General features: G+C 42.8%; 1 protein-coding gene across 3 annotated transcripts in view; it reads left to right on the top strand.

The window, feature by feature from the left end:
- st6galnac3 (ST6 (alpha-N-acetyl-neuraminyl-2,3-beta-galactosyl-1,3)-N-acetylgalactosaminide alpha-2,6-sialyltransferase 3) overlaps window positions 1–21,556 on the top strand; it is a 68,738-nt gene extending 47,182 nt beyond the window's left edge. For all 3 annotated transcript variants that reach the window (XM_029119162.2, XM_029119161.2, XM_029119163.2), the window contains exons 5-6: window positions 17,163–17,270; window positions 20,189–21,556. In XM_029119162.2, the coding sequence (XP_028974995.1) occupies window positions 17,163–17,270; window positions 20,189–20,378 (298 nt within the window). In that variant the 3' untranslated portion in view covers window positions 20,379–21,556. The remainder of the gene's footprint in view (window positions 1–17,162; window positions 17,271–20,188) is intronic.
- Window positions 21,557–27,393: the final 5,837 nt, after the last annotated feature.

Genomic DNA, 27,393 nt, shown 5'->3' with positions numbered 1-27,393 from the left:
GGGCACATGGTGGTCATAAAGGGATGGACATGGTCAGAAACAATGCTCAGGTAGGCCGTGGCATTTAAACGATGCCCAATTGGCACTAAGGGGCCTAAAGTATGCCAAGAAAACATCCTCCACACCATTACACCACCACCACCAGCCTGCATAGTGGTAACAAGGCATGATGGATCCATGTTCTCATTCTGTTTACACCAAATTCTGACGCTACCATCTGAATGTCTCAACAGAAATTGAGACTCATCAGACCACGCAACATTCTTCCAGTCTTCAACTGTCCAATTTTGGTGAGCTCGTGCAAATTGTAGCCTCTTTTTCCTATTTGTAGTGGAGATGAGTGGTACCCGGTGTGGTCTTCTGCTGTTGTAGCCCATCCACCTCAAGGTTGTGTGTGTTGTGGCTTCACAAATGCTTTGCTGCATACCTCGGTTGCAACAAGTGGTTATTTCAGTCAAAGTTGCTCTTCTATCAGCTTGAATCAGTCGGCCCATTCTCCTCTGACCTCTAGCATCAACAAGGCATTTTCGCCCACAGGACTGCCGCATACTGGATGTTTTTCCCTTTTCACACCATTCTTTGTAAACCCTAGAAATGGTTGTGCGTGAAAATCCCAGTAACTGAGCAGATTGTGAAATACTCAGACCGGCCCGTCTGGCACCAACAACCATGCCATGCTCAAAATTGCTTAAATCACCTTTCTTTCCCATTCTGACATTCAGTTTGGAGTACAGGAGATTGTCTTGACCAGGACCACACCCCTAAATGCATTGAAGCAACTGCCATGTGATTGGTTGATTAGATAATTGCATTAATGAGAAATTGAACAGATGTTCCTAATAATCCTTTAGGTGAGTGTATGTCAAAATACAAGAATTGTCAGTTTTTATATGTCAGATTGAAATATGTTATTAACATATATGATCATGTATTTTAAAATATATAAGTCTTTTAATGTATTTGGCCATATATGGCCATATATTAGATTTCCCTCTGGGTTGTCCACACATATTGTTCAGGCACGTAGTTTTTCAGATGGCTTTCCTGTTTGTACTTCCAGTGGCATAATGAAAGGCTTTGTCTGCAGGTAGCCTTCAGAAATGTTCCAATTGTTATAGCCAAGCAGTACTCTAATTTCGATTACCAGATGATCTCTCACCCAACCCACTACAACCATATCAAAAGACATCTTCATGCTCTGCTTCACGCAGTGCTCCTGAATGAAAAGGGCAGTTGTTCACTTAACTCATGTCTCAAAGCTTTTCAATGAAGGGAGTTTTAATCGTGATCAAATCATCAACAAAACAATTATTAAATACTTTAGGATATGTTATTTGTATCTCCTGTGTCCCCTGTTTTGTTCATATTCAAAACCTACTAAATATAATGTGCAAACGCTTGTGCAGAACAAATGAATTGGGCTGGCAGTACTCAGTTGGAAGCTCCATGCTGTCATTGACTATTTCCTTAGGGAACAATGGTGAATTTCTAAAATGTGCTTGTCAATGTGCTTCCAACTTAATACCTCCCTGACTTGAACTGTCTGTCAAAGTGCTGACACCGATCTCTTATGAAGAGTGTGGTTGTCTATTATTGTGTGTTTCATAACCAGGTTATAACCAGTCTTCACTCACTGCACTGCTACTGTATGTGAACTCTGTTGAATAAAGCAAATATATGAAATATACCGCATAAACTATATTATGAAAGTAGAATAACTGTGAGATATTACATGGCACAATTTACAGTACCTTTTTAATCAGAGAGCTGTTCCAAGCTGCAACATGTAGAAGCCCACACTATGAAACCCATTTGTCTGACTTGAAGAAGCCCACACTATTAAACCCATTTGTCTGACATGTAGAAGCCCACACTATGAAACCCATTTGTCTGCAGCAACACCTGACTCAGAAAACTCCTCACTTAAACACGCAGGCAGCCTTTCCAATACCTCAGACACTTCACCCAAAACAACACACAGGCAGCCTTCCCAATTCCTCAGACACATTACCCAAAACAACACCTGACTCAGCCTTACAAACACCTCAGACACATTACCCAAAACCACACCTGACTAACTTCCAAATACCTCACCTCATGCACATCACCTAAAACTACCCATTTCACAAAGCCTTCTGTCAGAAGACATTTGTCTTCTAATGTATTTTCTTGCCACTTCTCTAAAGCCTTTCTGTCATGTCAAATCTACCCAAATCAAACAATTCCATGGTTTATCTCCAGAAATGTTTACTGAGGTAGTGCATAGTCTTTCACTGGAAACCCAGTAAGAACCAATTAAGGTGTCTGTACCTCAACGTACAGTAGGTGTCTACAGCGGGTTCAGTCTGGATGTTTGTACCTCAACGTACAGCAGGTGTCCACAGCGTGTGCAGTCTGGATGTTTGTACCTCAACGTACAGCAGGTGTCCACAGTGTGTGCAGTCTGAATGTTTGTACCTCAACGTACAGCAGGTGTCCACAGTGTGTGCAGTCTGAATGTTTGTATCTCAACGTACAGCAGGTGTCCACAGTGTGTGCAGTCTGGATGTTTGTGCCTCAACGTACAGCAGGTGTCCACAGCGTGTGCAGTCTGGATGTTTGTACCTCAACGTACAGCAGGTGTCCACAGTGTGTGCAGTCTGAATGTTTGTACCTCAACGTACAGCAGGTGTCCACAGTGTGTGCAGTCTGAATGTTTGTATCTCAACGTACAGCAGGTGTCCACAGTGTGTGCAGTCTGGATGTTTGTGCCTCAACGTACAGCAGGTGTCCACAGTGTGTGCAGTCTGGATGTTTGTACCTCAACGTACAGCAGGTGTCTACAGCGTGTGCAGTCTGAATGTTTGTACCTCAACATACAGCAGGTGTCTACAGTGTGTGCAGTCTGGATGTTTGTGCCTCAACGTACAGCAGGTGTCTACAGCGTGTGCAGTCTGGATGTTTGTACCTCAACGTACAGCAGGTGTCTACAGCGTGTGCAGTCTGGATGTTTGTACCTCAACGTACAGCAGGTGTCTACAGCGTGTGCAGTCTGGATGTTTGTACCTCAACGTATAGCAGGTGTCCACAGCGTGTGCAGTCTGAATGTTTGTGCCTCAACGTACAGCAGGTGTCTACAGCGTGTGCAGTCTGGATGTTTGTACCTCAACGTATAGCAGGTGCCTGCATCAGTCTGTCCAGTCTGTCATGCTGTGCGTACAGCTACTGAACAAGACTGTCCACAAGATTTGTCGGCATTAAAACATTTTAATTCGATAAACTTTTGACAGTTGAATCATTCGGTGGACACTGTTATCCAACGATTTTGTTTGTTAAAAAAAGTATTTTCCCTGGTTTGTGATATCTAATTCGTGATTAAGGCCTTACGTCAAAGCAGAAACTTCATTGGTTTCTACTCAGTCATTCCTTCAGTCCCTTTTAGATCTTGTTTATGTAGATATTCAATTATGTTAAAACATGTTATTTTCTGGGACAAACATGTTATTCTCTTATATGGAATACTTTTTTATATTATGGGCGTTAAAATCAGTCTAGACACAACAATTATTTAGAAAAGTGGTTGATATCTAAATCAAATCAATTTATTTTAATGGTGTCATGTTTGTTATTTATATTTATCTAATCTTCTGAGGGTGTGATTCCTCCATTTCTCCTTGTTGTAGTTGCAGGATGATGGATAGATAGCATTCTCCTGGTAGGACTCTCTACCTTCTTGTTTTAATCCCTCCATAAAAGCAGCCACATGGCCGAGTTCCTGATAAGGCTGTTCCCTTTCTGTACAACTATCAACTGAAGGATCTCACATTGAGCCTAATTTCATCCATAAAATATAAAGCTGATGTAGGTTTAACAAAAATAGTAAAAAAAATCCCAATCTGACAGTTATTGTGTGATATGTCTATCCTTGCAGTATTTATTTATTTTTGACTTGATTGAGTACATTTACGGGCATTGTCGGTGTGCTGCGACCAGGGTTCCAACACTTGCTTGTAAAGACGTATTTATGCTGGAGGCAATGACTAATGACTACACTGTTTTATATTGGAGGCAGTGACTAATCACTACACTGTTTCATACTGGAGGCAGTGACTAATGACTACACTGTTTTATATTGGAGGCAGTGACTAATGACTACACTGTTTCATACTGGAGGCAGTGACTAATGACTACACTTTTTTATACTGGAGGCAGTGACTAATGACTACACTGTTTTGTATTGGATGCAGTGACTAATGATTACACTATTATACTGGAGGCAGTGACTAATGACTACACTGTATTATACTGGAGGCAGTGACTAATGACTACATTGTATTGTACTGGAGGCAATGATTAATGACTACATTGTATTGTACTGGAGGCAGTGATTAATGACTACATTGTATTGTACTGGAGGCAGTGATTAATGACTACATTGTATTGTACTGGAGGCACTGATTAATGACTACATTGTATTGTACTGGAGGCAGTGATTAATGACTACATTTTATTGTACTGGAGGCAGTGATTAATGACTACATTGTATTGTACTGGAGGCAGTGATTAATGACTACATTGTATTGTACTGGAGGCAGTGATTAATGACTACATTGTATTGTACTGGAGGCAGTGATTAATGACTACATTGTATTGTACTGGAGGCAGTGATTAATGACTACATTGTATTGTACTGGAGGTGGTGAATAATGATTGCATCCAGCACAGTGTCATGGGTTTTCCTGAAACAGACACAAATTGCCTATTGGAAATTTGCACAAAAGAAAAACTTACTTTACCCTAACCCTTATTACATCCCGTTCTCCCTTCAGGACTGTACACTGTCTTTGAAAATTTGAAAAAAATCCTGTCTTTTACACAAACTTTTTGAAATTAATGTGTTAGAATGTGTAATACAAAATGTTTGTCTATTTCACAAAAACCTGTTTGTTGTCTGTATCATCCATCATCTATTCAGTCATCCAAATTAGCATCACGCTTATCTTATGGCATTATCCTTAGTGGGGTTACCGTCAGTGGGGTTACCCTCAGTGGGGTTACCTCAAAACACACCCCTTCTACACGAAGAGAATATACAATGGACCTTTCAATAAAGAAGAAATATTGCACTCTATGGTTGTGTAGTCTGTGGCCCACTCACCAGTCAGGACAAAATAGGACAGATACCCTACCGAGACATTAGTGCCAAACTCCCAAACAATGCCAATTTATTACCAAACCCACTGAAAAGAGTGTTTAAATTCCACAAGCACCTATAGTGATTACCTAACCCTCCATTAAAAAGCACTAATCTGCTAGGAAATAATTATTGAAATGCGCTCCTTAGCCAGCTGCTTTCGGGGCTCTGTGAGGCCTGTTTGTGTTTGTGATCAGGGCCGTAAAATCACCAGGCCGAGGGGCTCATGGACAGCAACACTGTTAGACTGAAACAAATCTTGAGAAAATGAAACAAGAACTATGTGACTCATCGGAATGAATCCTCCAAATACAATTTCGAACATTGACTTATCCCACACAGAGAGAACACTGTGACTCACCCAAAATAAAGAAAAGCTATGTACAGACTCACTGAGCAAGGCCTTGTCTATGTACAGACTCACTGAGCATGGCTTTGTTTATGTACAGACTCACTGAGCATGGCTTTGTTTATGTACAGACTCACTGAGCGTGGCCTTGTCTATGTACAGACTCACTGAGCATGGCCTGGTCTATGTACACACTCACTGAGCATGGCCTTGTCTATGTACTGAGGCCACCATGGGCAGCACTGGCTCTCAAAAGATATATAGTGCATACTGTCCACAAACTTAGGTGGAAACCGAGCTGCATTTTCTAACTCCTGGCCTACAGTGTAGGACTGTGTAAGAGATACATATAGTGTATTGAATTATTGGACCATTTTGGTAAAGATGAGCTAAAACGGTTATGAAAAAATATCATGGATGTTTACCCTCTTGATCTGAAATATGCTTCAGAGAGGGAACGAATAGGAGGATGAAAGAGAAAAATGAGGGGGAGGGATTTGGGGGAAGGAAAGGTTAAAGGAGAGAGAAAAGGAGAGAGAGAGGGATAGAATAGAAGGAAGAAAGAGAGGATATCATAGTGATAGCCTAGTGTTGGACCATTGGGCTAGTAACTGAAAGGTTGATAGTTTGAGTGCTTAAAGGAAAGGTTCACTATTTTTGATCCTGGGGCCTTTTTCAGATTATCTAGCCTAATCCTGGAAAATAATAATAATAATAAAAATAAAAATAAAATGTCTGTTGCCAAAAGTATCAAAATTGTGCCAATGCTTCGTAGTAGTAATGATTTCAGTACCTCCCCACACTAATCCTGCAGAACGGGACAGAATTATCCAAATAGCTATTACATGCCTACTTACAGAACTGAGAGTTGTCCGTTTGGTCCCTCCGGCCTCTGCCTCTTTCAGTTTCTTTGGGGATGTGGAAGGTTTCCAAAACTGCAGGATTGATAAGAGCTTGAAAGTCAATGCCATGTGTTGCACGTGCTGGAGCTGTTTCAGCCTCATTCACGGACACATCAAGGTTCTCCATGGCATTAAGTAGCAATAAATCCCACTCCTAAACAAAGCTGGTTGCAGGATAAATCCACCTCGCAGACAGATTCACATCAGTTTACTAGCAGCTAATACAACTTGCTGGCATTTTTGTTTGAGCTAGTAGTTTATACTAGCTAACGTGAGTTACAGTTCTGTAAACAAAGCCGATTAAAGATACAGCCTCCTCACAGATTCATCCACATGGCAGCTGCCTGTACATTTAATAGAAAGAGTAAACAGCGATAACCATTGAACAATCTTCGTTTTCGGAGAACATACGGAGACTTATATCAATATACCCTGGCCTTCCCGTTTTAGAAAACCCAATGCATCATATAATTTTTAACCCTTTATCTGTAGCCCCGTTCACTTTCATTTTAGCCAGAAGAGACTTCCTTTAAAAAAACTCTCAAAACTGTATTAATTCCAAAAAGTAATGTCTCCAGAGTCCAGGGTTAGGCTAGATAATCCGAAAAAAGAGCCCAGGATCATAAATAGCAAACCTTTTCTTTAAGTTGACAACATCTAGCACTGTGCCCTTGAGCATGGCACTTAACCTCAGGTACTCCTGTAGGTCGCTCTGGCTGAAATGTAAATGCTAGAGGAAGAGCTATTTAGAAAGAGAAAGAGAGTATATGAGAAGAAGAGAGAGATTGGTTAAAAAGGAGGTAGAGAGGGAGTGATAATGACAGGGATAATGACAGAGATAATGAGAGGAATGGTGAGATGCAGACAGAGGGAAAGACAAAGCGCTGGGGTGTTGAATACATTATTCACTCTGATGAATGCTTTTCATTGGAACACACCTGCAAGGAGCTAACAAGCCGAATGAGTGTGTGTTTGTGTGTGGGTGTGTGTGTGCGTGTTTGTGGGCATGTGTGTGTTTAACACCTGAATCACCTGCCGTGTTTCTAACAAGATAAATGTGATCAACTTTATTAGATCAGCTGGCTGTTGTGGTTTACAGCTTGGCCTAAATGTCCTCAGTGTGATCAGAGCATAGTTTACTGGGTCTATTTTAAATATCCTCAGTGTGATCAGATCATAGTTTACTGGGTCTATTTTAAATGTCCTCAGTGTGATCAGAGCATAGTTTACTGGGTCTATTTTAAATATCCTCAGTGTGATCAGATCATAGTTTACTGGGTCTATTTTAAATATCCTCAGTGTGATCAGAGCATAGTTTACTGGGTCTATTTTAAATATCCTCAGTGTGATCAGAGCATAGTTTACTGGGTCTATTTTAAATATCCTCAGTGTGATCAGAGCATAGTTTACTGGGTCTATTTTAAATATCCTCAGTGTGATCAGATCATAGTTTACTGGGTCTATTTTAAATATCCTCAGTGTGATCAGAGCATAGTTTACTGGGTCTATTTTAAATATCCTCAGTGTGATCAGAGCATAGTTTACTGGGTCTATTTTAAATATCCTCAGTGTGATCAGAGCATAGTTTACTGGGTCTATTTTAAATATCCTCAGTGTGATCAGATCATAGTTTACTGGGTCTATTTTAAATATCCTCAGTGTGATCAGATCATAGTTTACTGGGTCTATTTTAAATATCCTCAGTGTGATCAGAGCATAGTTTACTGGGTCTATTTTAAATATCCTCAGTGTGATCAGAGCATAGTTTACTGGGTCTATTTTAAATATCCTCAGTGTGATCAGATCATAGTTTACTGGGTCTATTTTAAATATCCTCAGTGTGATCAGAGCATAGTTTACTGGGTCTATTTTAAATATCCTCAGTGTGATCAGATCATAGTTTACTGGGTCTATTTTAAATATCCTCAGTGTGATCAGAGCATAGTTTACTGGGTCTATTTTAAATATCCTCAGTGTGATCAGATCATAGTTTACTGGGTCTATTTTAAATATCCTCAGTGTGATTCTCTACTGACAGGTGGTTTGAGTCTCTACTGACAAGTGGTTAGAGGCTCTACTGACAGGTGGTTAGAGTCTCTACTGACAGGTGGTTAGAGTCTCTACTGACAGGTGGTTAGAGTCTCTACTGTCTGGTGGTTAGAGTCTCTACTGACAGGTGGTTAGAGTCTCTACTGACAGGTGGTTAGAGTCTCTACTGACAGGTGGTTTGAGTCTCTACTGACAGGTGGTTAGAGGCTCTACTGACAGGTGGTTAGAGGCTCTACTGACAGGTGGTTTGATTCTCTACTGACAGGTGGTTAGAGGCTCTACTGACAGGTGGTTAGAGGCTCTACTGACAGGTGGTTTGATTCTCTACTGACAGGTGGTTTGAGTCTCTACTGACAGGTGGTTAGAGGCTCTACTGACAAGTGGTTAGAGGCTCTACTGACAGGTGGTTAGAGGCTCTACTGACAGGTGGTTTGAGTCTCTACTGACAGGTGGTTTGAGTCTCTACTGACAGGTGGTTTGAGTCTCTACTGACAAGTGGTTAGAGGCTCTACTGACAGGTGGTTTGAGTCTCTACTGACAGGTGGTTTGAGTCTCTACTGACAGGTGGTTTGAGTCTCTACTGACAGGTGGTTAGAGTCTCTACTGACAGGTGGTTAGAGTCTCTACTGACAGGTGGTTTGAGTCTCTACTGACAGGTGGTTAGAGTCTCTACTGACAGGTGGTTAGAGGCTCTACTGACAGGTGGTTTGAGTCTCTACTGACAGGTGGTTTGAGTCTCTACTGACAGGTGGTTTGAGTCTCTACTGACAAGTGGTTAGAGGCTCTACTGACAGGTGGTTTGAGTCTCTACTGACAGGTGGTTTGAGTCTCTACTGACAGGTGGTTTGAGTCTCTACTGACAGGTGGTTAGAGTCTCTACTGACAGGTGGTTAGAGTCTCTACTGACAGGTGGTTTGAGTCTCTACTGACAGGTGGTTTGAGTCTCTACTGACAGGTGGTTAGAGCTCATCACTTAAATAGTTCAATTCTTTCCCTATGCAATGAAAACCTATAATCATGTTGTGACTGTTTATCACCCAGAATGCAGATTGCTGGTTTGAGGCTTAATGGTGACAGTAGGGAATTAACAGTCCATGCTCAGAACTGTTACAATAAAGCAAAGGTTGTATCATAAATATGCAGCTGTGTTTCTAGTACACAGTGTCTTTTAATGTTTATTATTAGTTACTTTCTCACATGTTTTTATTGAGGAACTCACCTCACCTGATTGTCTAAATCTTAATTGGACACAAACGTAAAGGAAATAACCAAAACAAGCCCTTTCACAGACTAAAATTCACAGGTATTGCTAGCTGGTTTGTATGCGGATATAGTTGGTTTAGCATTGTGATGATTGGCACATCATAGAAAAACAGTTTCTCAGAATAATGATTCAGAGATTTTGACCATATATCTGTCATTTTTTAATTGCAAAGCCAAAACAATGTTATCTCTTACATTTTTTAATCAAAGACGAGAAAAAAATTCAATGAAAAAAAGTCTGCTAGGAAGTGATAATGAGAAATTAATGTTCTTATTAACTAGGGAAAATGAAGAACAGATTCGCCCAACTTTAAACAGACTCCTTTTGACTTTGAGTTTCTACTGCTGTTCTTTCAAAGAGGAGCAGTGAACTCAATCACAAGTGTAAATGAGTTGAAAATCCTAAACAGAAATCAAACAATACATCCTGAACCCACCCTTCCCCCCAAATATAATGTGGTAACCAAAACTATAATTCAATATTTGGGTTTGTAACAGGTCAAACAACAATACATGTTATTAATTAATTAATTAATAGCTGTTCACACTTATTTTAAACTCAGGACATATGATAAGTGATATCAATGTGGTCTCTATCGACATTTTAACTCACTAACATATTGTAGGAAATGCAGTACAAGGAAACGAATGGGTTAACTCGTCAGCCAGGAAATGATTTGTTCCTGTTTCACTTGGAGCGTAGCTGTGTTCTGTGGAGGTCACCACCGTAATCTGACGTGATTGGTTCACATCTAGTACAAAGGTGAACATACACACACACACACCGACACACACACACACCGACACACACACACACACACACACAGGGTACATAGCTGAACACACATCACTGACAGACAATATTCCGCACTACTTGGTAGTGTTCAGGATAAATGACAGGTTATAGTTTGATGTGTCTGAAATAGAAACACAGAGACTGAGATCTGTTACACCAGAGAGGGTAGATAGGAGATGTCCTATATACATCTGTTGGGTTTGAAACAGAAACAAACTGGAGATCTGTCCAACACACTAATACCTGGCACAGTACACATGGACTACATGATCACAGTGACTTTCACAGTGCTTGGTGGGTCGATGTTCACAGTGCTTGGTGGGTCGATGTTCACAGTGCTTGGTGGGTCGATGTTCACAGTGCTTGGTACACAACACATCTGTAGTAGGGGAGGTCTACATTAAAATGTGGGGAATGGAACACAACAGGGCTGTAGTAGGGGAGGTCTACATTAAAATGTGGGGAATGGAACACAACAGGTCTGTAGGAGGGGAGGTCTGCATAAAAATGTGGAGAATGGAACACAACAGGTCTGTAGTAGGGGAGGTCTACATTAAAATGTGGGGAATGGAACACAACAGGTCTGTAGTAGGGGAGGTCTGCATTTAAATGTGGAGAATGGAACACAACAGGTCTGTAGTAGGGGAGGTCTGCATTAAAATGTGGAGAATGGAACACAACAGGTCTGTAGTAGGGGAGGTCTGCATTAAAATGTGGAGAATGGAACACAACAGGTCTGTAGTAGGGGAGGTCTGCATTTAAATGTGGAGAATGGAACAAAACAGGTCTGTAGTAGGGGAGGTCTGCATTTAAATGTGGAGAATGGAACACAACAGGTCTGTAGTAGGGGAGGTCTGCATTTAAATGTGGAGAATGGAACACAACAGGTCTGTAGTAGGGGAGGTCTGCATTAAAATGTGGAGAATGGAACACAACAGGTCTGTAGTAGGGGAGGTCTGCATTAAAATGTGGAGAATGGAACACAACAGGTCTGTAGTAGGGGAGGTCTGCATTTAAATGTGGAGAATGGAACACAACAGGTCTGTAGTAGGGGAGGTCTGCATTAAAATGTGGAGAATGGAACACAACAGGTCTGTAGTAGGGGAGGTCTGCATTAAAATGTGGAGAATGGAACACAACAGGTCTGTAGTAGGGGAGGTCTGCATTTAAATGTGGAGAATGGAACACAACAGGTCTGTAGTAGGGGAGGTCTGCATTTAAATGTGGAGAATGGAACAAAACAGGTCTGTAGTAGGGGAGGTCTGCATTTAAATGTGGAGAATGGAACACAACAGGTCTGTAGTAGGGGAGGTCTGCATTTAAATGTGGAGAATGGAACACAACAAGTCTGTAGTAGGGGAGGTCTGCATTTAAATGTGGAGAATGGAACACAACAGGTCTGTAGTAGGGGAGGTCTGCATTTAAATGTGGAGAATGGAACAAAACAGGTCTGTAGTAGGGGAGGTCTGCATTTAAATGTGGAGAATGGAACACAACAGGTCTGTAGTAGGGGAGGTCTGCATTAAAATGTGGAGAATGGAACACAACAGGTCTGTAGTAGGGGAGGTCTGCATTTAAAATGTGGAGAATGGAACACAACAGGTCTGTAGTAGGGGAGGTCTGCATTTAAATGTGGAGAATGGAACACAACAGGTCTGTAGTAGGGGAGGTCTGCATTTAAATGTGGAGAATGGAACACAACAGGTCTGTAGTAGGGGAGGTCTGCATTTAAATGTGGAGAATGGAACACAACAGGTCTGTAGTAGGGGAGGTCTGCATTTAAATGTGGAGAATGGAACACAACAGGTCTGTAGTAGGGGAGGTCTGCATTTAAATGTGGAGAATGGAACACAACAGGTCTGTAGTAGGGGAGGTCTGCATTTAAATGTGGAGAATGGAACACAACATAATCTCTCAGTAAAGTCACATCTTTGATGACCAACTGTAACAGGGTCACGTGAGGTCATGGACTGAAGGGCACTGAGGACAGGATGTGTTTAATTCTCCCCCTTTCTCTCTCCCTCTCTTTCCCTTCCTTCTCTATGTCCTTGTCCTCTTGCTACCTCTCACCTGCTTCCTCCCTCCCTCCCTCCCCCTTTTCTCTCTTTGTATTGACATATGGTTCATACCAGGACAACAGAGAGAGGGGTAAGGGAAGATTCGGGATGGGAGGAGTATTTTTGCTGACCTGTTGAAAGACAAATAAACGTTTTATTTTTTAGTGTCCGTTTTTCCCGTCCTGAATCTCAGGCTGCAGTACTTGTTGTTGGTGCAGCTCTAAATGTCTGTGTGTGTGTTTGTGTGTCTGTGTGTGTGTGTCTGTTGTGTCTGTGTCTGTGTGTGTAGACACAGTCTGCATGCCCACTCAGTATGATTGACAGTGCATGATTTAGCAAAGAAGATTAACCTCAGCTTCAAGGATCACCTGTTTCCTTTTACTGAAGGAGCCACGGGACAGTCTAGACTAGTAACCTTTTACTGAAGGAGCCACGGGACAGTCTGGGACTAGTAACCTTTTACTGAAGGAGCCACGGGACAGTCTAGACTAGTAACCTTTTACTGAAGGAGCCACGGGACAGTCTAGACTAGTAACCTTTTACTGAAGGGACCGTGGGACAGTCTAGACTAGTAATCTTTTACTGAAGGAGCCACGGGACAGTCTAGACTAGTAACCTTTTACTGAAGGGACCATGGGACAGTCTAGACTAGTAACCTTTTACTGAAGGGACCATGGGACAGTCTAGACTAGTAACCTTTTACTGAAGGAGCCACGGGACAGTCTAGACTAGTAACCTTTTACTGAAGGAGCCACGGGACAGTCTAGACTAGTAACCTTTTACTGAAGGAGCCACGGGACAGTCTAGACTAGTAACCTTTTACTGAAGGAGCCGCGGGACAGTCTAGACTAGTAACCTTTTACTGAAGGAGCCACGGGACAGTCTAGACAAGTAACCTTTTACTGAAGGAGCCACGGGACAGTCTAGACTAGTAACCTTTTACTGAAGGAGCCACGGGACAGTCTAGACTACTAACCTTTTACTGAAGGGACCATGGGACAGTCTAGACTAGTAACCTTTTACTGAAGGAGCCATGGGGCAGTCTAGACTAGTAACCTTTTACTGAAGGAGCCACGGGACAGTCTAGACTAGTAACCTTTTACTGAAGGAGCCACGGGACAGTCTAGACTAGTAACCTTTTACTGAAGGAGCCACGGGACAGTCTAGACTAGTAACCTTTTACAGTAGGGGCCACACCCTCTCCATGTGTAGTAGAACCCTCTCTATGTGTTGAAGAACCCTGTCCCAATATAGAACCAGGTAGGTCCCAAATGTACCCTATTTCCTATGTAGTGCATGACTTTGGACCAGGGCTCAGGTCCAAGTGGGCTACCTAGGGGAGAGGGTGCTGTTTAGGACACACCCTCCCAAGGCAGCGGGACACAATGTGTAGTTCCCTTTGTGAAGCCAACACGGCTATTCACCCAGACTGAACACACAGCTATAGAAGAGAGAGGAGGAGAGAAATCAGTGAGAGAAGGAGAGAGGGACACAAAGGGAGAGGAAGAGAGAGAGGAGAGGGGAGGGGAGGGGAGGAGGAGAGGATATTCAATGCCATTCCTTTAATGGAGTGACTGAGGCCATAACTGTTTTTGTATTCTGATCATGGAGCTGGGAACACATCATGTGTCTACACTATTTAAAGAGGGTTACTGTGCTCACATTGTCTGGACAGCATATTCCCACTACACTCTGCCCTTCTCCCTCTACCTCTCCCTCTATCTCTCTCCCTCTACCTCTCCCTCAACCTCTCCCTCTACCTCTCCCTCTACCTCTCCCTCAACCTCTCCCTCTATCTCTCCCTCTACCTCTCTCTCAACCTCTCTCCCTCTTTCCATCCTTTTTCCCCTGTTCCTTTTTATTCCTTTCCTTCTCTTACCTTATTCCCATTATATGTCTCCATCCCTCCCATTATATGTCTCCATCCCTCCCGTTATATGTCTCCATCCCTCCCATTATATGTCTCCATCCCTCCCGTTATATGTCTCCATCCCTCCCATTATATGTCTCCATCCCTCCCATTATATGTCTCCATCCTTCCCATTATATGTCTCCATCCCTCCCATTATGTCTCCATCCCTCCCATTATATGTCTCCATCCCTCCCATTATATGTCTCCATCCCTCCCATTATATGTCTCCATCCCTCCCATTATATGTCTCCATCCCTCCCATTATGTCTCCATCCCTCCCATTATATGTCTCCATCCCTCCCATTATATGTCTCCATCCTTCCCATTATATGTCTCCATCCCTCTGTCTCAACACACTATCATGGTCTCGCTCTCTCCCAGTTTCAATACAGTGTCCATTTAAAGGAATCGGAAACTTCTGCTCACATTGCCTGGGCAAGTGGAATATAATTCTAATGAATATAATTATAATGCAGTTTTTCCCGATTGCTTACAAGCATTGAACCATACAGAAGTTACAGTAACAAAACTCTTCACACAGTCAGCAAAACTGAAGTGTATGTGAACCAAACTGTGAATAATTTTTCATTGCTTTCACACAAAATGCATTCAATGAACACATTCCCCAAAATCCATGAACTCTTTTCTCATTCAAACTCCACCACCTACAGAACAATATATTCACAGCACATGTTTTCTCAAATGCTTACACACTGTTCTCAAAACTGTTAAAAACACATTAAAAACTGAATGATGGCAACCAGTGCGCATTTCTGCTGTGACCAGATTGAAATATAAAGAAAATGTTAATAATGTTAGACTATTTAGTCAATCCAAACACAGTTGATTGCAGTTTCAACTGAAAACCGACCCAAGTGTTGTACACTGTGCCCTTGTGAAAGAATGTGTGAAAGAACTCCGGTATCAATATATCCAGGTAAGATGTCTGTTCAATAACCAAACAGGGTATTTACACATTTACACATAATGTAAAGTACTGTAAAACTTCAGATAACATGGTACATACACAATGATGCCTTACTGACTACATTCATATTAAGGCGGAACTAATACCTAATACAGTAATAATTGCTAGGTGCATTAAATACATGTTTGGGCTTGATTGCCCCCATTCTCTTCGATTACCTTTCGTCCATAAAAAAGCAAGATCATTCATGACAAGTTCAAATTGGTGGCATTGTTGGCAGACTTGTTATTGGTCTCTAAAGTTAACATTCATTTAGCTAGATGTAAGAAAGTGCAGCTCAGTTTCCAACTTTGTGGCCAGTGTGCCCAGTGTTCCAGATCAGTCAGTGAAGGCCCCTGCATATCAAGGCCATACCCACTGGACATCCAGGTATTTTTCCCTAGTGGGTCAGTCAGTGGTCTAGCCTCTGTGTAGCCTAGTCTGCTTGGTTTTTAGGAGGATACTTTCCAGTTTTCCAGTTTGTCAAATAGTAAACTTTTTGTTTTTCCCATTATTTATTTGGGACTTACTGTGTTGCTCTCCTGGGGCTCTGTGGAGTCTGAATAGCCCCAAAACCAGCTGGCTGCTCCTGTCTTTCCCTCCCTCCTCTCTCAGCCTTATTCTATTATGTACTCAGGGCCAGTTTGGAGTGTCTGACTTCATCCCTCAACCAGCCTTCATTTCCCAGACTGAGCCATTAGCTCTGTGTGTGTGTGTGTATGCGTGTGTGCGTGTGCATGAGTGTGTGTGTGCGTGTGTACGCGTGTGCGCAGAGCTGTTAGCCAAGCTGCTTTCATGCTGCTAGTCTCAATCACTCACATGTGCCAGCCTCAGATGAGAGATGGATGAGGGAGAGGGAGGGAGGAGGGTGGGTTGGATGGAGGAAGGAAGGAAGGAAGGAAGGAAAGAAGGAAGAGATGGAGGGAGTGAGGGGTGGTGGGAGGGGTGGGGGGAGGGGTGGGGGGGCAGGAAGCAGTTTTCTCTGGGCTTTAAAACCTGGTTTATTTTACTTTAGTCTGAAGCCTGCAGCACAGATTTGTACCTGAAAAAACACTGTTTTATCCTGTTTCATTTTAACAGCAGGGACTGGCTGCTTCAGGGGACAGACAGCTAGTAAAACATCAGGGAAAGCACCCCCCCTCTGCACGCACACACACACACCGCACACACAGCCACACACACACACACCGCACACAAAGCCCCCCCCCCCCCAACACACACACACACACACACACAGCCTCACACACACACACACACACACACAAACACAGCCTTCAGGGAAAGTAAAGTTACACACCTAATGTTACCTTTGGTCCTTTATTCTCAGAGGAAAGCAATTTGATTTATCTCTTTGCCTCAGAAACAAACAAACAATTTGTTTTTAAACACCAATCTCTTAATGTTACAGAATTACTGCACCTAAAAACTGATTTCTCTTTTTGTAAACATGTGGTATCTATAATAGTCAGGAAAATGTAGTGTTAATGTCAAATTAAAAGATAATTTGGACATTAACAACCTTAAAGGTTGATTATGCTGCAGAAATGGTTACATTTTACATGGCAATAATCTCTGATTTACAATTATTGTATTTTACAAGGCAACATTCAACAATTTTCCAAAAATATGCAAAAAAGGGAAGATCTTATATTTTCTTTCCCATGGGTTTTCCCTCTGTCTTCCTGTGTGTTTAGGATTCAATCAGGATCGTACCTCAGCACTGGCTGGTTCACCCTGGTCCTGGCCATGGACGTGTGTAAAGAAATCCACATCTATGGCATGATTAACGACACATACTGCAGGTAAGACTGGCTGGCTGGCTGACTGACCTGATTAACGACACATACTGCAGATAAGACTGGCTGGCTGGCTGACTGACCTGATTAACGACACATACTGCAGATAAGACTGACTGGCTGAATGGCTGACTGACCTGATTAACGACACATACTGCAGGTAAGACTGGCTGGCTGGCTGACTGACCTGATTAACGACACATACTGCAGATAAGACTGACTGGCTGGCTGGCTGGCTGACCTGATTAACGACACATACTGCAGGTAAGACTGACTGGCTGGCTGACTGACTGACTGACTGACCTGATTAACGACACATACTGCAGGTAAGACTGACTGGCTGAATGGCTGACTGACCTGATTAACGACACATACTGCAGGTAAGACTGACTGGCTGGCTGGCTGGCTGACTGACCTGATTAACGACACATACTGCAGGTAAGACTGACTGGCTGAATGGCTGACTGACCTGATTAACGACACATACTGCAGGTAAGACTGACTGGCTGGCTGGCTGGCTGACTGACCTGATTAACGACACATACTGCAGGTAAGACTGACTGGCTGGCTGGCTGACTGACATGATTAACGACACATACTGCAGGTAAGACTGACTGACTGACTGACCTGATTAATGACACCGACAGCAGCCAATACCTATCTCTCCTCCTAAGAATTTGTCAATGTTTGTTCCCATTTCATTCAGGCAGATGTTCGTTCCTTTCCTGTCGGCTCATTTATCTAGAGATACCTGTAGAGGAAAATTCTAAGAGGTGGAAGCAGATTTGCGTATAATGTCGGTTGACATTCTAAATTCAAAACTGAATACTTGTTTTCCACAGCCATACTTTCCTGTGTAATTATCGCTGGACAGCCTTGTCATCACGTAACATTATCCTGCCTGTCATTGGTGAGATGCTCCACATAACAACCAGCTGGGCGTCTCTCTGCCTGACAGATTAACTGGGCTGTTGTGTGTGCCACTTGCATGTGACGAGCCAGAGGCAGCGCTTAGCTGACACCATCACAGGGTTGGTTCCTGAAAACAAACGCATCAGCTTTGTTGCCCACATGCCTTTTGGATACCTTTCAGAAAATAATTCTGTAAATAATTCATGGCATGGTCAATTCTGTGATTTTAGGCTTATGTATTGGACTGGAATTTTTAAATCGCAATGTGAGTGAGATTAAGCAGCTCCCTGTGGCAAGATGAGAGTGTCCCTCAGTCCGAACCGGCAGGTTCTCTCTCTTTCTCTGTCCCTCTGTTTCTTTTTCTCTCCCTCACATCATCTCCCTCTTTCTCTCTATCTTGCCCTCTTTATACTCCCCCCCCCCCACCACGCGTCCGGCTCTGTCTGCTATTCTGAGCAGGTAGCAGAACTGATGCATCCTCTAAAACTATTATTTATGTTTGTCCAAGGCCCCAGGGGAATAGGGATGGTGATTATTCTGTGTGTGTGTGTGTGTGTGTGTGTGTTTTCCTCCACTGTGAACTCGTAGGAAGGAACTGCTTGTTGTGGCTTCAGGGTCAGTTCCAGAACATAACCTCTCTTTCTGCCATACATCGCTTTCCTTCTCTGCCCTCCAGCTCTCTTTCTTTCTCTCTCTATTTCAATTGTATTTCTAATGAAATACTTGATTGGTATGTAAGTACACACGCACAGACCTTTCAGGTGCTACATAATTAGAGTGTGTAGTGTGGTTTCAAATGATTTGCACTTCTGTATGATCTGTATGAAAAGGGTGTTTTTTCCCTGTTTCTCTTCCCTATTTATTTGATCTTTCCTTCTTTTTGCCCTGTATTGCTCAAATTCTCCCTCCGATTACTTTAGTTTTAGCCTTAGTTTCAGCCATTTTAAAACAGTACATTAGGATAATGATATACAGGTAATTTCAATAAATACAAAATAATACAATGAAAATAACTGTTAATTTCAGTAATGATAGTAACAATAGTAGAGCAACAATCCTTTATACAAGAACAACACCTATGCTGCTATAGAGTGTCATCTTTATTCAATAAATAACATTTTAAAAGTCTACTAAAATTCTACATAAATATAGTCACTCTATATAATTCTTCATTAATACACTGTGAAAGAAATTCTGGGAATCATAGAATGTCCCTCAAGCCATGTCAATCAAGCACATATCCAACAGACATATTTACTGTTTGTTCCACAGCCAAATGTATCCGTAGTTTCATGGCGTTAGTTAATGTACATGGGTTTGGGAGTTTAGGGTGACATGCTCTTGAAAAAAAGATCTTGTTTTTCTCACAGTTGAGGAGTAATTGTGTCTCCCCCATGCACACAGAAAGGAAATTGTCTGATTAGTTGACGTGTGGACTTTTCACCGTCTTTCCAAGAGAGAAAACAGGAAGTGTGTTTCGATGCGCATCACACTTTCTAGTTCACAGCGTCCAGGAAAGTTGCAGAGTGTGTGGGTGTCCTTGTTCTTCCATTTGTGTGTGAGTGTGTGTGTTGCTTTGGTCCAGGCATGGTAGGTAGAGGCAGAGATAATGTGCTGTTATGAAATTTCCTCAGTCTCTGTGGTCGATTAGCCAAGAGGAGCGTTCAAGCTGTAAGGCCGTACTTAGGATAAAACAGATGGAGCCGACGGAGATACTGCAGACACCAGAGACTGGAAACACTGTTGGACTGGTGTGTCAAGATGAAAGTTCTCCTTAAAGTGGTTACAAACCACTGTGTGTGTCTGTGTGTATGTGTGTGTGTGTTTGTGAGAGATGACTGCTGAAACACTGTAGGCAGGTTGGTAATGTGATGATCAGTCTTTTTCATTTTCTGTTCATTCTGGTAATGGAGACATAGTCAAGTCACCCTGGTGGTCATGAAGCTGTCACTCCTCTGTCCAACTGAGAAGGAGTGGGACGTGGTTTTGATTGGATTGTACCCCCCCCCCAGGTCCGAGGGCTACCGGAAGGTTCCCTACCACTACTACGAGGCTGGCAGTCGTGATGAGTGTGCCGAGTACCTTCTACATGAGAGCGCTCCATATGGTGGTCACCGCTTCATCACAGAGAAGGCAGTCTTCGCCAAGTGGGCCAAAACACACGCCATCAAGTTCTTCAACCCACCCTGGCAACAGTCGTGACCAGGGAGGGCCCACTACCGAGGGGGGGGGCACTGTTGATGACATCACGGAGACACCGACATCACCACTTCATAACCCAGGTCTGGAATAGGGCCACTGTTGACCTACATAACCCAGGTCTGGAATAGGGCCACTGTTGACCTTCATTACCCAGGTCTGGAATAGGGCCACTGTTGACCTTCATAACCCAGGTCTGGAATAGGGCCACTGTTGACCTTCATAACCCAGGTCTGGAATAGGGCCACTGTTGACCTTCATAACCCAGGTCTGGAATAGGGCCACTGTTGACCTTCATAACCCAGGTCTGGAATAGGGCCACTGTTGACCTTCATAACCCAGGTCTGGAATAGGGCCACTGTTGACTTTCATAACCCAGGTCTGGAATAGGGCCACTGTTGACCTTCATAACCCAGGTCTGGAATGCTGTCTAACACCACCCAGGCCATGACATCCTGATCCTCTTTGAGATCAGATGTCAGAGGTAGTTCACTACATAGGAGACAGTTTGCCATTTAGGACGCACAGCAGACACATCTACCCTTGATAACATCGGCCCCGAGGATCCCAAAGTTGTCATGGACATCCTCTGTTTGGCAGGTGTGAAACCCTCCCTAATCCCAGCCTAGTCCTGGTCAGTCTAGTCCCAGCCCTGACCGGTCTAATCCCAGCCCAGTCCTGGTCGGTCCAGTCCCAACCAGTCCTGGTCATCTAGTCCCAGCCTAGTCCTTGTCTGTCTTGTCCCTGCCCAGTTCAGGCCGGTCTAATCCCATTGATGGGGATGGAGGTTTGTCTGACTGTAGCCCAGACATCAGACACCCATCCTGAGCTGGTTAAAATTCCCACTCTTCTGTAAGACAGCCCTGTGTGTATTCTCTACCTGTTCACCATGTGACATGCAGTAAATAGGGTGTGGTTGAGGACATAAACACATCCTTCCCTCCAGAGAGTGAACATGAAGCAGAACTCTCCTGGGGTTAAGAACTACAACGATGGAGGAGTCAAATGAAGCCAACGACCAACCCTCAGCTCCCTCCCAAATGGTACCCTATTCCTTACAAGGTGTACTTATTTTCACCCCAGCCATAGTCTTAAGGAGTGCACTATCTAGGGAATAGGGCTCTGGTGGAAAGGAGTGCACTATCTAGGGAATAGGGCTCTGGTGGAAAGGAGTGCACTATCTAGGGAATAGGGCTCTGGTGGAAAGGAGTGCACTATCTAGGGAATAGGGCTCTGGTGAAAAGGAGTGCACTATCTAGGGAATAGGGCTCTGGTGGAAAGGAGTGCACTATCTAGGGAATAGGGCTCTGGTGAAAAGGAGTGCACTATCTAGGGAATAGGGCTCTGGTGAAAAGTAGTGCACTATCTAGGGAATAGGGCTCTGGTGAAAAGGAGTGCACTATCTAGGGAATAGGGCTCTGGTGAAAAGGAGTGCACTATCTAGGGAATAGGGCTCTGTTGAAAAGGAGAGCACTATCTAGGGAATAGGGCTCTGGTGAAAAGAAGTGCACTATCTAGGGAATAGGGCTCTGGTGAAAAGAAGTGCACTATCTAGGGAATAGGGCTCTGGTGAAAAGGAGTGCACTATCTATCTAGGGGTGTCATTTGGGATGCCCTTAGTCTTCTAACCTGTGTTTTGCGTTCACCACAGGATAAATGTAAACGTCCTCTTGAGTCATATTTTGCATTGTTGAAATATTGCCAGTATGTGTCAGTGTAGTGGAAGTCAATGGGGGTTGTTGTGATGTTAATGCTGTGAAATGTTGTTGTTGTTTACCTGAAAATGACGCCGCTCAATGCTGGCAGGAGGACCACTGCAGACCACCTCCTCATACTGGTCATCCATTATACAGCCCACCTCCTCATACTGGTCATCCATTATATAGCCCACCTCCTCATACTAATCATCCATTATATAGCCCACCTCCTCATACTAATCATCCATTGTACAGCCCACCTCCTCATACTGATCATCCATTATACAGCCCACCTCCTCATACTGATCATCCATTATACAGACCACCTCCTCATACTGATCATCAATTATACAGACCACCTCCTCATACTGATCATCAATTATACAGCCCATCTCCTCATACTGATCATCCATTATACAGCCCACCTCCTCATACTGATCATCCATTATACAGACCACCTCCTCATACTAATCATCCATTATACAGACCACAGAACAGACAAAACCCTTTGGAGTTACATTCTGTATGTCTGTCTTTCTGTCTGTCTTTATCCATCATATATACCCCCTGTCAATGAACTCTATAACCCCCTGTCAATGAACTCTATAACCCCCTGTCAATTAACTCTATAACCCCCTTTCAATGAACTCCATAACCCCCTGTCAATGAACTCTATAACCCCCTGTCAATGAACTCTATAACCCCCTGTCAATGAACTCTATAACCCCCTGTCAATTAACTCTATAACCCCCGTCAATTAACTCTATAACCCCCTGTCAATTACCTCTATAACCCCCTGTCAATTAACCCTATAACCCCCTGTCAATTAACTCTATAACCCCCTGTCAATTAACTCTATAACCCCCTGTCAATGAACTCTTTAACCCCCTGTCAATTAACTCTTTAACCCCCTGTCAATGAACTCTATAACCCCCTGTCAATTAACTCTATAACCCCCTGTCAATTAACTCTATAACCCCCTGTCAATTAACTCTATAACCCCCTGTCAATGAACTCTATAACCCCCTGTCAATGAGCTCTATAACCCCCTGTCAATTAACTCTATAACCCCCTGTCAATTAACTCTATAACCCCCTGTCAATTAACTCTATAACCCCCTGTCAATTAACTCTATAACCCCCTGTCAATGAGCTCTATAACCCCCTGTCACTTTCACCCTTGAAGTGACTGTCCATTGAAAACGTCAGTTTTTAAAAGTGGATTTTCTGTTGCTAAGATAATGTTGACGATTCATGCAATCAAATAATGTTGTCGACTCATCATATAATCATATAATGTTGTTGACTCATGCACAAAAAAATCCCTATTTAAACTTTAGATTAAGAAAAATGTGCTCTTACTAGTGTCAGTGTGGTTTTAAGTGAAACCTTCTCACTGCTCTTGCTACTATCAATGTTGTTTTGAGTGAAACCTGCACACTTCACTTGCTAGTAACACATACTAGCAAGAGCAGTACTTGGGTTTCTTTTTGTTATTTGCGTTATCCTCTTATTACCATGCACCTGCAGTAAGTTGATTTGGTGAAGTGCCTTTTTAAATTGCTCAGTGAGGATGTCAGCAATGTATTTTGATTGGTTTCATAATTTTTTGGTTACTACATGATTCCATGTGTGTTGTTACATTGTTGTCATAACTATTATTCTACAATGTGGAAAATTGTAAACATTTTAGAAATTCCCTTGAATGTGTAGGCGTGTCCCAACCTTTGCCTGGTACTGTATATTGTGATTCACCGGGTGGTTATTGTAAAATACCTAAATACCACCTTAATAAGATTGTGTAGTTGCACAACAGATTACTGCAATTGGCTTTTGTAGGGAGACTTTGTAGGGCTCCAGTAGAGAATTGGGAGCCATTTTGGATTGAACCCACATCAAGGTGACGCCTGTAAATCATTAAGGCTACATGGTAGCCATCCATCCATCTTCTACCGCTTATCCGGGGCCGGGTCGCGGGGGCAGCAGTCTAAGCAGGGATGCCCAGACTTCCCTCTCCCCAGACACTTCCTCTAGCTCTTCCGGGGGGACACCGAGGCGTTCCCAGGCCAGCCGGGAGACATAGTCCCTCCAGCGTGTCCTAGGTCTTCCCCGGGGTCTACATGGTAGCATGCTTTTATATCAGTGTCATGTGGACTGTGTCATGTGGTCATTAAGGCTACATGGTAATGCTTTTATATCAGTGTCATGTGGACTGTGTCATGTGGTCATTAAGGCTACATGGTAGCATGCTTTTATATCAGTGTCATGTGGACTGTGTCATGTGGTCATTAAGGCTACATGGTAGCATGCTTTTATATCAGTGTCATATGGACTGTGTCATGTGGTCATTAAGGCTACATGGTGGCATGCTTTCATATCAGTGTCATGTGGTTATTTTATATTGTTCTCAATCCGTCTGTGATATGATGTCATCCTGTGGAAGCCCGTATCCAGTCAGCATTTGGGCCACAGTAGCAGATCTCCTGTTTGTCAGTGTGTTAGCATACCTAGGGAAGCGGCACAAATGGCACCCTACACCCTAAAAAGTAGTGCACTACGTATAGAATAATGTGCCAAATTCAGACAAGGCATCCTCAGACCCTAACCACAATTATTTCAGGATTCTTACTACCCCTCTCCTGATAAGTAGTTAGTGAACTGTATCAACTCTTGAGCAGAAAACAAACAACAATCAAATAGTCCGTAGCGAAATAGTCCCACCACTAAAACAATCCATAATGTAATAGTCCTTGTGTTTAAATAGTCCCATGGCAGAATAGTCCCAGAAACTGATTCGTATCACTCATGCTCTTGGGGCTAAAATTTGAATCATGTATACAGTGCTAATACTGTTACACAGACATGTAACAGGAGGAGCAAAATAGTCCCCAAGCTGATTAGTCCCAGTAGCAAAACCATTTTAGTAGCAATTGTGTAAACTGTCCTAATGCCGCCACACAGGGGTAGTCCCGGGAGCCTTGTATGATAAGGAGAACTTAACCAATGACACGTCTCGGGTAAGAACATGGTGGCCACAGTCTCTATGCACCTTCGCCATCAGACACAATCTGAAGACTTTTTAAAATGACTGGAATGGAAATGACCCAATTCCTGTTAGTTAGGCAGTCCCAGATCTGAAGCAGCGGAAGAGACGTGAGAAGAGGCTGGGAATTTTAAAATCCCAATTTAACACCCTTCCTTTCTCCAGCCTTCCATTTCTGTTCTTCCTGCACTGCTTCTCAAGCATTTTGACTATTCAGGTCCATTTTCTCTCCATGATCAGAAAGAATAATGATCGTCCATTCCTGACCCATTATAGCTGTGTGTCCCAAATGACACTCTCCTTCTCAGTGGGGCCTCTGGGACTCTAGTTAAAGGTAGTGTTCTACGAAGGGAAGCGGGTGCCATTTGGTAAGCAGGCTGAAGATTTGTTGCTCTGACAGTGTTACATTCTGTGTAACTCATGATCCACGCCGGTTCTTTTTCACACTGAATTGGTGTTCTTTTGCCATTTTTTCAAATGATCCAAGTGCTTTTTTTCCCTCATGAAAACGTGTGGTTTCACACATGTTGCGCTTTTAGTATCTTCACATCAAGTGTCCTTGGTCAGAATATGTTTATGTTGTGGTTGGGACATGGTTAGAGGAAGGTTAATACCATTCATTATTATTGAACGTTGGCCTATTTGTCAGTAGTCAATAGAGTTTTGGAGAAAGAGCTGGATGGGTGAAGTAGTTCAGTCTTTCATTGGCAGAGTAATAGTATAGATAGATCATTGTGGGCTGTTATTTCTTTTTATATGTAGCTACAGTAACAACATCAGTTTTTCCAAGTGTGTATCATGTTCAATATTGATAGTGTCAATCAAAAGGTCTGCATTGCTTCCATTCCAATATGGATAATGTGTGTGTATTTCTCATATTGTGAATTGTTTAAGTTGACTGTCTGAAGCCCTGGCTTGGAATCTGCTGTGTTGTTCGTCTGGTGGATTGATGTTCTGTGATGAGACTAAAGCCTGGATGGCGTTCTGTTGTGCTATCATTGCCCCTGATGCCACAAATGTGTTGCATGACAAGCACTGGCAGGAAGTGGAATGATAGCACAACACACTGGCTCCCAGGTTACATAAACTCAACAGTTCTTAGTAAATCCACCACCTTTCTTTTTTTCCACTACAGGATAAAAATCTGGTAAATTCCTAGCAAAATGTTGCCTCTCTAATCTTGTCCTGTCTTGTAAACATTGTGGATGTGACGACTGCTGTGCAGCCTATCGGCAGAATTAAATCTCCCTGGGGTTTAAATGAGAGTTTTAAAAAGGAGGTGCTGTATTGTCTGACAGTGATTTTAATAGAACCTGTCTCCTGCCCCCCCTCCCCTCCTCCGTCACCATACTGTTGTTCTTTCCATCTCCATCTCCACGTTCAGCCATCTTAAGATCAGTGTCAAACCTGCTGCTTTTTAAATCATTTTCACCTGCTCCAAGGTGGTTTCTGAAAATGCTGTTCAACAAAAAAAATGCATGAATTATTTAACAAGAGCTCTTTTGTAAAGCTGAGGCCAGTCTTACTGTATTTCATCTAATGTTTTCCTGACAGTTTTACTGTATTTTAGCTAATGTTTTCCTGCCTGTTTTACTGTATTTTAGCTAATGTTTTCCTGCCAGTCTAACTGTATTTTATCTAACATTGGCATTGGAGGTTATGTAAAGCCTGATAGTGACAAGATGACAGCACAATTCAGGCCCTTCACGCTCTCATCATAAATTAAGTATTTACACTAATTATAGTTGGCATGGCAACCCTATCAATCTTGTCCCAGTCTCTTCAGATGCTTTGCAGACTGTTGCAGAATGCCTTGATGCTGAGGCCAGGCAAGAATCACACTCTCAATGCTTTTAAGGGCGTTTCGCATTATCAGAACAACGTGACTGATTCCATGGCCCTGGTTATGCTTGGCGTTCATCTTGCGTGGATGATAGATGGGATTTGGACACAGGAAACATGCTGCTCCGAGGCATAAGCATGGCTTAGAAGTCCTTTGCTGCTTTTTAATACTGCAGACTTACTTTTCTTTTCCGTTTGTCTTTTGATAAGAACGCTTGAGTCTAATTTACGGGAATAAACAGTCATCTGTCACGCAGTAGCAGAAGCTAAACACACACACACACACTCACATTCACACACACGCTCACACATACACACACACACATGCAAAGTAGCAGTTTATGAAACAGTGCCAAGTCTCACATTTCTTCATAGCTTTTATCAGAATATTCTTCCACACAGAGGAAACTACATCCCTCTTCATCAAAGATGAACAA

The sequence above is a fragment of the Esox lucius genome, chromosome 3 (genome assembly GCF_011004845.1).
Source record: "Esox lucius isolate fEsoLuc1 chromosome 3, fEsoLuc1.pri, whole genome shotgun sequence".
NCBI classification, from domain to species: domain Eukaryota; kingdom Metazoa; phylum Chordata; class Actinopteri; order Esociformes; family Esocidae; genus Esox; species Esox lucius.
This window is presented reverse-complemented; position numbering and strand designations above follow the sequence as displayed.